The 10200-nt window shown below is 36.6% G+C and overlaps 1 protein-coding gene across 2 annotated transcripts in view; it reads right to left on the reverse strand.

The window, feature by feature from the left end:
* DNAJC12 (DnaJ heat shock protein family (Hsp40) member C12) overlaps positions 1–8921 on the reverse strand; it is a 51949-nt gene extending 43028 nt beyond the window's left edge. Inside the window, exon 1 of one of the 2 annotated variants that reach the window (XM_066349275.1) lies at positions 8716–8921. In XM_066349275.1, the coding sequence (XP_066205372.1) occupies positions 8716–8793 (78 nt within the window). In that variant the 5' untranslated portion in view covers positions 8794–8921. The remainder of the gene's footprint in view (positions 1–8715) is intronic. The other variant, XM_066349276.1, reaches the window with a different exon arrangement.
* Between the last annotated feature and the right edge of the window lie 1279 nt (positions 8922–10200).

Genomic DNA, 10200 nt, shown 5'->3' on the forward strand with positions numbered 1-10200 from the left:
GTTAAGTTTTTTCATTCTTGTGTTTATGAGAAACATGAGCCTGATGTGTCCTAGCGATTTCTTCAATGTTTGGGCATATATTTGAAAGGCAAACTCTCATTTCCTCAATACATTGAAGAATTCCTCTCTTTTTACTCTTGTGTTGAGTGCAGAAAACCCCCACCATACATATCATCTTAACTTGACACCAAACAAAGGATAGAAGAAACTTGCCTCCAGTCTTTCCAGGGAACATGTTGGGTAGTGTAAACAAACCAGCACCACAGCTTAACAGCCTTTTGCAACCTAATCAGGCAAGTGAGGTGGGGGGTTTGGGCATACTGTCAGTTTACAGCCAATTCCCCACACCTCTGTCCCCCAAAAATCTGAACACCAAAAACGCTGTTGGTTTTTTGGTCTCCAGCTGGCACATATTTCTCTGGAATACCATAGGGCGCACCTGGAAAACTTCTAGGGCACACCAGTGCACCCTGGCGCACTTTGAGAACCACTGGGGTAGAGCTTTGTTCTGGAATGCTGGGGTCACTGGTTTGAAACCCCAGGCTTGCCTAGTCAAGGCAACTATGAATTGATGCTTCCCACTCCTCCACCACCACCTTTCTCTTTCTTTCCTCTCTCTATAATCAATTAACACAATTAATTTAGAAGAAAAAAAAATTCTAGCCATCATTCATTATTTGATTGTCCAGTTTATAAATTATCCATTATAAATTTCCTTCTTCCTGTCTTTTGGCCCTTTTCAATTTTTTTTTTAAGAATTTCACAATTTTTAAAAAAAGGATATAATTCAAACCTGATCATTTTGCTACCAACTAACATTTTGGTTAGAGATTTGACTAGGAGAACAAACTTTAGCCCAAACTGGAATTATGTTTGAAGGCTATCTGTGATTTGATTTGATTTAATTTGATTTCACTCATCCATTTAATCTTTATTATCAGGAATATTCAGGACTTAGCTTTATTAATCATATTTGCGATGTCAGCAGCAGGAGAGACAACAGTGTTTATGTGGCTTGGAAATCTGCTCCATTTTAAACCCCAGTTCTGCCCTGAGACTTTAGGCAAGTTATATAACTTCTAAGTGTCTAGGTTTCCTCATCTTTGCATTACACAAATAATATAAGTAGAGCACTATACATAAAGCCTGCTTATAGTAAGACCTCAATAATAGTAGCTATTATTAAATGTCAGTGGTTGGTCCTGACCATTTGGCTCAGTGGATAGAGCATTAGCATATGGGTGTCCTAGGTTTGATTCCTAGTCAGGGCACACATGAGAAGCAACTATCTGCTTCTCCTCCCCTCTCTCTCTTCCTTTCTCAAAGCCAGTGGCTTCAAGCATCAGCCAGGGTGCTGAGGATAGCTTGGTTGATTCAAGCACCAGCCCCAGAGAGGGGCTGCCAGGTGGATCCTGGTTGGGAAGCATGCAGGTGTCTATCTCCCCTCTTCTTACTTAAAAAAAAAAAAGTCAGTGATTAAGTCACTTGTCTGAAGTCATTTATCTAGTTACTAAAAAAGTTATTAAGTTTGTTTGTTAACTAAGCAGTTGGATTTCATATTCGATCATCTTTCCCACTGTTTTATATGGCTGAATTCTTCAGGCTCTGGGACCTATTTTTAAGTTTTTATTTATTATTAACTAATTAATGAAAGCAAATTACCTCCTATTTGAGAAATAAACTCTCAAGCAGCTCAGCTCAATATTGTCATAAGATTCATGGGAGGAGAAACATGTTTATCAGTTCCATGTCATTCTTAATCAATTCTCATAAAATATTTCTTCACTTTTATAATCAGACTGTATTAGACATGTACATGTATAAAGCCCTAATAACTTTATTCTTTTCCTTGTTAAGCATCTACTGAGAATCCCTTGGAAAAATAGGAAGAGATAGGCTTTAATTTAAGTGCCTAGGTTTCCTCACCTTTGCATTACACAAATATGTAATTTTTTTGTAAAATTTTTTACAAAATTTTTCCTCTTCCTGGGTGCTTTCTGTAACCATCAATCACCATAACCTGCTTGTATAACAAAGAAAATAGAGAAGAACTTCTTTTCCTTTCTTTTTTAATTAAGTGAAAGGTAGGGAGGGAGACAGAGAGACAAAGAGACTCTCCAATGCACCTGGCAAGCCCACTAGGGGGCAATGCTCTGTCCATCTGGGGCCGCTGCTCTGCTACTCAGAACAGAGCTATTTCATCACCTGAGGTGAAGCCATGGAGCCATCCTCAGTGACGGGGGCCAAATTGCTCAAACCATTTGAGCTATGACTGTGGGAGGAGAGTAGGGGGAGACAGAGTGAGAGAGAAGGGGGGAGGGGTGGAGAAGCAGATGGACACTTCTCCTGTGTGCCCGGATTGGGAATTGAACCTGAGACTTCCACACGCCAGGCTGGTGCTCTACCACTGAGCCAACCAACCAGGGCCACTTCTTTTCCAATTTTAAAATATTAAATATTCTTGCTTGGCCTGTGGTGGTGCGGTGGATAGAGCATCGACCTGGAACGCTAAGGTCGCCAGTTCGAAACCTTGGGCTTGCCTGGTCAAGGCACATACGGTAGGCAACAAACAACTAAAGTGAAGCAATGATGAGTTGTTACTTCTAACCCCCCTCCCTTCATCTCTTTGTAAAATTAATAAGTAAAATCTTTTTTTTAAATAAAATATTAAATATTCTAAAGATCCTAATAGTAAGCATTTTATCATTAGTAACTAACTTATGAATACTCACAACCCTGACCGGTTAGCTCAGTTGGTTAAGAGCGTTGTCCAAAAACAACAAGTTTGAGGGTTTGATCCCGGGTCAGGGCACACACAGGAAGCAATTAATAAATGCAAGACTGAGTGGAACAGCAAATGAATGCTCCCTTTCCTCTTCCCCTTTCTCCCTTCCTTTCTCTGCCTCTCTAAAACTCAATAAAAATTAAGCCCTGGCTGGACAGTTCAGTTGTCTGGAGTGTCGTTCCAGGGCACAGAGGTTGCCAGTTCCATTTCTCAGTCAAGGCACATAGAGGAGCAGCTCACTGTTCCTGCCTTTCTCTCCCCCCCACCCACCATCCCGCCTCTCTCAAAACAAAATTAAATTAAATGTATGAATACTCACACTCTCACTTTAAAAACATTTCTATCAATACATAATAAAAAGTAAAAGCTCCTTTACCCATCTTCCTCCAAGATAACAAGTTACAGCTTTCAAGACACATTTTTGACATATATATATATTGCGGGAATTTAATACATAAATAGATTAAAGCATACCTAGTTATCAAAGGTAGAAATTTGGGGTTTTACTGTTATTTTATTTTTTTATTCTTATCTCATTAGGAAACATTCTGGTATTAGCCCATGGAAGAAAATGTGTCAAAATGGTTAATTCTCAATAGTGCTAATATGTGTGGTTGTTCATTTCTTCCTTATATTTTCTGTATTTGCCAATTTCATATTTTAAAAAAATTAAGAATAGTTCATATATATCTTTCATTATTTTTCATAGTTTTACTGTCACAAAGTTTATCATAAATTTTTTATGAAGGGCTGGTTCTGGCTGAACCGATAAAGTGGGTTAATTTGCCTTGGACATACTCTATTAATCTCTTGGCATCCCCATCCCATGTGTCTAGTACCAAGTGCAACCCATGGGCAAGTGACACCCTCCATGTCAAAGTCCACCAAAGCCTGACTTACTGATTCAGTGTTCAGTGGTCTGGAAAACTGCCTATCCTATTGGCCAGTAATCATACAAAAATGTTTAACTTTATTTATAATCAAATAAATCAAAACATCCAAGGAATTATAATGACCAGTGTTATGGAAGGTGTAAAGAATTGAACATTTTCATGTTCTCCTGGTACAAATTCCATGGAAAACAATTGCGATATATATATTTTTTCATACTCTTTCATCCAACAATTCTAATTCAAGGATATTGTCGAAGGAGGCAATCAAAGGTGGGAAAAGAATTTATTATAAGAAGGTTCATACTTAACTGACCAGTGGTGGTGCAGTGGATAGAGCATTAACCTGGGATGCTGAGGTCCCAAATTTGAAAACCTGAGGGCTCCAGCTTGAGTCTAAGATCATCAACATGATCCCACAGTCTCTGGCTTGAAGCCCAAGGTCATTGGCTTGAAGCCCAAGGTTGCTGGCTTAAGCAAGGGGTCATTGGCTTGGCTGGAACCCCCCATTCAGGGCACTTATGAGAAGCAATCAATGAACAACCAAAGTGCTTCTCATATCTTTCTCTTTCTTGCTAAAAAAATCATCTTGTAGTAGATAACTTTTTACAAGCTGAGAAAATTTATATATTTTTATGAGAAAAAGTAAGCTACAACACATTTTGTGCAGTATAAATCTATAAATCCATGTTTCACCTCAAAACAAATGATATAATATATATATGTATGTGTTCACATATACATATATAATAATAATAATAATAATAGCTAAGATTTATTGAGACTTACTATGCGCCAAGCATTGCTCTAAGCTTTTACATACAGTGTCTCATTTAATTTCCACAACTTTATGGGGCAGGTACTATTATTATTCTCACTTTGCAGATTGAGAAATCAGACATAGAGAAGTTAAATAATTTTCCCAATTCACACAGCTAGTAAGAAGCCAGAATTTGAGTTTAGGCAGTCTGATTTCAAATACATATAAAAAGACACATATAAATGTATGCACGTATATGCATGTACTTATCTATATAATACATAGATATAGCACATGTCATCTACCCAAATATTAAGCATCTAGGTTAACATTTTTCTTTGTGCTCCCTTTATATTCCATATCTCCTTATTAAATATATATTAATTTTTTAATTAAATTTAAAAATATTTAAACTTATCTTTTCCATATTCTATTAGCACAATATTTTGATCTGTTCCAGGAAATACAATAGTATGCAATAAGAACTAATCTGATTCCCACTCAGAGATATCTTGTCTAGCTTTCCCTGGCCACACAAATGCCCTCTGTCTCTCCTTCCATGCATCTAAATTTTGATGGCATAAGATAATTTCAAGCCCCATCTCTTCCCTGAAGTCTTTTCAGATATTCTTTCTTTAATTCTTGTTGCACTTATAGACAGTACCACGTAGCACAGTATTTATCTTTTTTCATCTGTTCTCAAATTATTTCTTGTGTATTAGCTCCACAACTGGATGCCAAGTTCCTTACACACTCAAACAACATCTCACCTTTTTGTTTTGTTTTGTTCCCCACCTGCTTTGCTTCTAGCACTGGTCTGATGCCACTGATGCCAAGTGTTGAATAAATACTTGATTACAGACTGACAGGTGTTCTTCAAATAACATGACTGTAGCATAATAGGAGACTTCTGAACGTTTTGATTTATTGCAGGGGTCCCCAAACTACGGCCCACGGGCCACATGCGGCCCCCTGAGGCCATTTATCTGGCCCCCGCCGCACTTTCGGAAAGGGCATCTCTTTCATTGGTGGTCAGTGAGAGGAGCATAGTTCCCATTGAAATACTGGTCAGTTTATTGATTTAAATTTACTTGTTCTTTATTTTAAATATTGTATTTGTTCCTGTTTTGGTTTTTTACTTTAAAATAAGATATATGTAGTGTACATAGGGATTTGTTCATAGTTTTTTTTTAATGTCCGGCCCTCCAAAAGTCTGAGGGACAGTGAACTGACCCCCTGTGTAAAAAGTTTGGGGACCCTTGATTTATTCATTAAAAGAATGAACTCATTGCCCTGGCTGGGTTGCTTAGTTAGTTAGAGCATTGTCCTGATATGCCAACACTACAAATTTGATCCCCAGTCAAGCCACACACAAGAAGGAACCAATGAATGCATAAATAAGCAGAACAACAAATCGATTTTCTGTCTTGTCTGTCAGTCTGTCTGTCTCTCTGTGTCCCTTCCCCTCTCTCTCTCTAAAATCAATTTAAAAAAAAAAGAATGAACTGATTCTAGTGACAAAATTTATATATTGCAGAAAAGAGAAAACTCATTTTAATAAATGGGTGGATTAGTACCCATCATTTCAATTCAATTAGATTGAAACTGAATTTTCCACACAAAACGCCAGATATTAGCCATATCTCTGAAATAAATTCCATGAGAGATCATCCTACATTATTGTAATCAAATGATAATTATTTAAAGCATAAGCTTTAAAAAGCCACAAAATATATATCATGGTAGTACTGGGTTATAATATATAAAATTTGATATTGATTAATCCACAGTGACAAAAATTGTTGAATGAATAACTAAATGTGGAAGAACACTACACTTTTTCTTCTGTAAAGAAAACGTACAGCTTTTCTTTACAGAAGAATTTCAAGTAATAATGGTTATAGGCAAGATTTGCCAAAGGATGCTAAAATCAGTGGATGAAAGTTTGAGGAGAAAGAATCTTCACCAAGATACATGTCAATTACAAAAGGGAAAATAGTAGCCCTCCAGTTATAAAGACTGACAGACACCACCTTAACCAAGTGATCAAGGTCAATAAGAAATACCAATATCATGCACCCTTGGTATGACACGGTGAGGAAGGCACTATATGCCACTCTGCAGTGTTCTTTCTAAAAACAAAGAACCTCAATCTAATCGTGACATCAGACAAAACAAAATTAAGGGATACAATATTCTACTGACTTTACTCTTCAAAGTGTCCAAGTCATGAAAGACAAGGAAGGTATAAGAAATTGTCATCTTAGAGGAAGCTAAGGAAATGGGGTAACCAAATGTAAGAAAAAGATCTTTGTTTTAGATGTTGGAAGAGAAAAAGGGCATTAGTAGAAAAATTGATGAAATTGATGAATTAGTAAAGGTTGGGGATATAACAACCTTTACTTTGTAACCTAGCATGGCAATATTTTTTTAATTCAGATTGGGAAACTTATTAAGTTCAATTATGTTCCTTTGATTTTTTGGGGGGTTGTTTTTTTTTTGTTTTTTTTTTTTTTTTTTGTATTTTTCTGAAGCTGGAAACGGGAGAGACAGTCAGACAGAGTCCCGCATGCGCCCGACCGGGATCCACCCAGCACGCCCACCAGGGGGCAACGCTCTGCCCACCAGGGGGCGATGCTCTGCCCCTCCAGGGCGTTGCTCTGTTGCGACCAGAGCCACTCTAGCGCCTGGGGCGGAGGCCAAGGAGCCATCCCCAGCTCCCGGGCCATCTTTGCTCCAATGGAGCCTTGGCTGCGGGAGGGGAAGAGAGAGACAGAGAGGAAGGAGAGGGGGAGGGGTGAAGAAGCAGATGGGCACTTCTCCTGTGTGCCCTGGCCGGGAATCAAACCCAGGACTTCTGCATGCCAGGCCGACGCTCTACCACTGAGCCAACCGGCCAGGGCTGTTCCTTTGATTTTAAATAGTTCCTTCAAAATTATTTGGCAATGGTAGAATCCATGGTGTAAAAACACATATGCCAAAAATGGTAATAACACTTCTCAGTTGCTATCAACAAAATAACCAACAAAATAAACAAGAGAAAGATATTATCCTAAAGAAAAATTATGCACCTAAAAGAGCATTATAACCTGGTGTATGTGTGCATGTGTAACTACAAGGTATCTAAGATAAACTCCTCAGGGTGATGACAAAAGAGATTTTACTCCTTTGTGTCCAATATCACATTCTTTTCTCAAAAGTACATCTCATTATTAAACTCCAGCCAGATGAAACAAAGATAAATAGAAAAATATTTTGCTTTAAAATATTTTAATAGCTTTATTTTAGTAATAAAAATATTTTAAATATACTTATAAAATAGAAAATAATTTGAATATATTAAATAATATTTAACTATATTTTCATATTTATAGCATCAGTATTGAAAATATTGAAAATGGGAAATAAATAAAATAGTTAATAATAAGAGAATAATAAATTATAGTGCAATAATAAAATGAAATATACAACCATTAAAATATGTATGAAGAATGTTTCATGGCATGGAGAAATCTTTGTTAAAATGTTAGTGGGTAAAAAGCAGGAATCAACAAGTACATATAATATCCCCCTAAACATGTCTTCAAAACTATGCATGGGGAAACCCCTGAAGATTAATACAGCATATGTTAATAGTGTTACCCTTAGCAGGCATAATTATCAATGTGTTTCCATAATTTAAGAAACTTCTACAACCTTTAAAATTGTCTATGGGGACCTTGAAAACATTTTTTTTTAAATAAGTGAACAACTACAGAATTTTTACATTTAGTGTTAGAAGCTATCCTTTTAAGAAATAATTTCTCTCACACAATTTGAAGTATTAACAAAAAAAGATGCTTCTTGGTTTGTATAATTTAGCTGCTCACATAATATTACATACTTTAATGAAACATTTTAAAATCACTAATTATAGAAAAATGACATTTCAATTATAATGTAAATTACCATAAAAAGCTCTAGCTTATTTATGCTATGAAACATGGCCAACGGCAATTATAATAAAATTTCAAATGTCTTTTTAAATATATTTAAAATAGAGCCTATGGCCATGTGCCAGAATATACATATTCAATCAGAAGTGTTCATAAAATTGCAAGAGGCTACTATTCAAGTAAAGACCCAACATACATTTAAATCCTTAACTTTCTAAGCCAAAAGTACTTTAAAATAACACAAGATTAGGTTTTTTGGCAATGTAAGTAAAATTTCAAAGTTAAAATCTTAAATAAAACTTGAAATAGTGATGTGAAAAACCATAGCATTATCCACTGTCTTACCGAAGACAGTTCATCACATCCCAGTATCATGTAGTAGTCTTCAGTATCTTCCAACCTGTAATTCAGTATTGCGTCCATTTAGATCACTAAATCAGCTCTTCTTGTCCCTGAATCAAGAGGCACAAAGAGCTGCAGAGTAGCAGGAAAAGCCTTTTTAAATATGGTTGACAGCAGCACATTCCAAACTGTACTAACTAGATTTAAGGCTAAACACAGTCCATACAGCAGATGTCATCCAAGATCTGCGTAAACTACATTTCATTGGCTGTTTACAGAGAAAAAAAAATAGAACACGTACCTAACTGTTGCAGTGCTGCCTGGGATTTGTAGTTTAAATTTATGTAAATGATGCTGATGAACCATTCCTCTTCTGGAAAAACAAAGCCTGTCAATTTTTACAAATCCTAGGATTCATTAGATATGAGTAGTGGGTGGTTTTCTGAATGTTTAGAATATTTCAGAATTTTTTAAATTGTTTGAGTAGAAGGATATACACTAGGAAAGCAAATTTTCATTCACCAGATAACGTATTCATTCAAGAAATATTAAGGACCTAGGCTGTGCCCAGCATGGATGTAGGAAACGTATGGTAAACAAGCCTGGGTTCCTAGGGAGCTTACATACTGATGGAGGGAGGCCAACAAAACATGCAAACAAATAAAATCATTTAAAAGAAATACAAGTAAAATTTGTATTTATTTAAAATATAAAAAATTAAATTAAAATTAAATTGGAGTGAGAAGAACTGTATGACAATAGCAGTGTATTTGCTGTGCCCCTGCTCCTGGGCTGGCTCCCTGCAGACTCAGTCAGGAGTGAGTCTGGCTGGAAGTGGGTACAACAGGGGTCCCCAAACTTTTTACACAGGGGGCCAGTTCACTATCCCTCAGACTATTGGAGGGCCGGACTATAAAAAAAACTATGAACAAATCCCTATGCACACTGCACATATCTTATTTTAAAGTAAAAAAAAAAAAAAAAAAAAAAAAACAGGAACAAATATAATATTTAAAATAAAGAACAAGTAAATTTAAATCAACAAACTGACCAGTATTTCAATGGGAACTATGCTCCTCTCACTGACCACCAATGAAAGAGGTGCCCCTTCCGGAAGTGCGGCGGGGGCCAGATAAATGGCCTCAGGGGGCCACAGGCAGCCGGCCCGAAGGCCATAGTTTGGGGACCCCTGGGGTACAGGGAACCATGTTTCAGCTCACTGTGACTTAGGACTTAGAGAAGGAGGTGAATGGTGAGATATACAAAATTGTAACTGCCTTAACCCTTTAAATGCCACCATAAATTATCACCTTGGAAAAAAATACTTTTTCATTGAGCCCACCTATATAGATTTTGCTAAGACTTGTTTCTGAAGAGAAATAAAGCACTGAGGTACCATTTTTACTAATCCTTCATTATATATCCTATCTTGCTAAAAGTGCTGTATGGATTTTTTTTTAATAAAGCGATTAATTTTATTTTAGAAAT

The sequence above is a fragment of the Saccopteryx leptura genome, chromosome 9 (assembly GCF_036850995.1).
Source record: "Saccopteryx leptura isolate mSacLep1 chromosome 9, mSacLep1_pri_phased_curated, whole genome shotgun sequence".
In the NCBI taxonomy this organism is placed as follows: domain Eukaryota; kingdom Metazoa; phylum Chordata; class Mammalia; order Chiroptera; family Emballonuridae; genus Saccopteryx; species Saccopteryx leptura.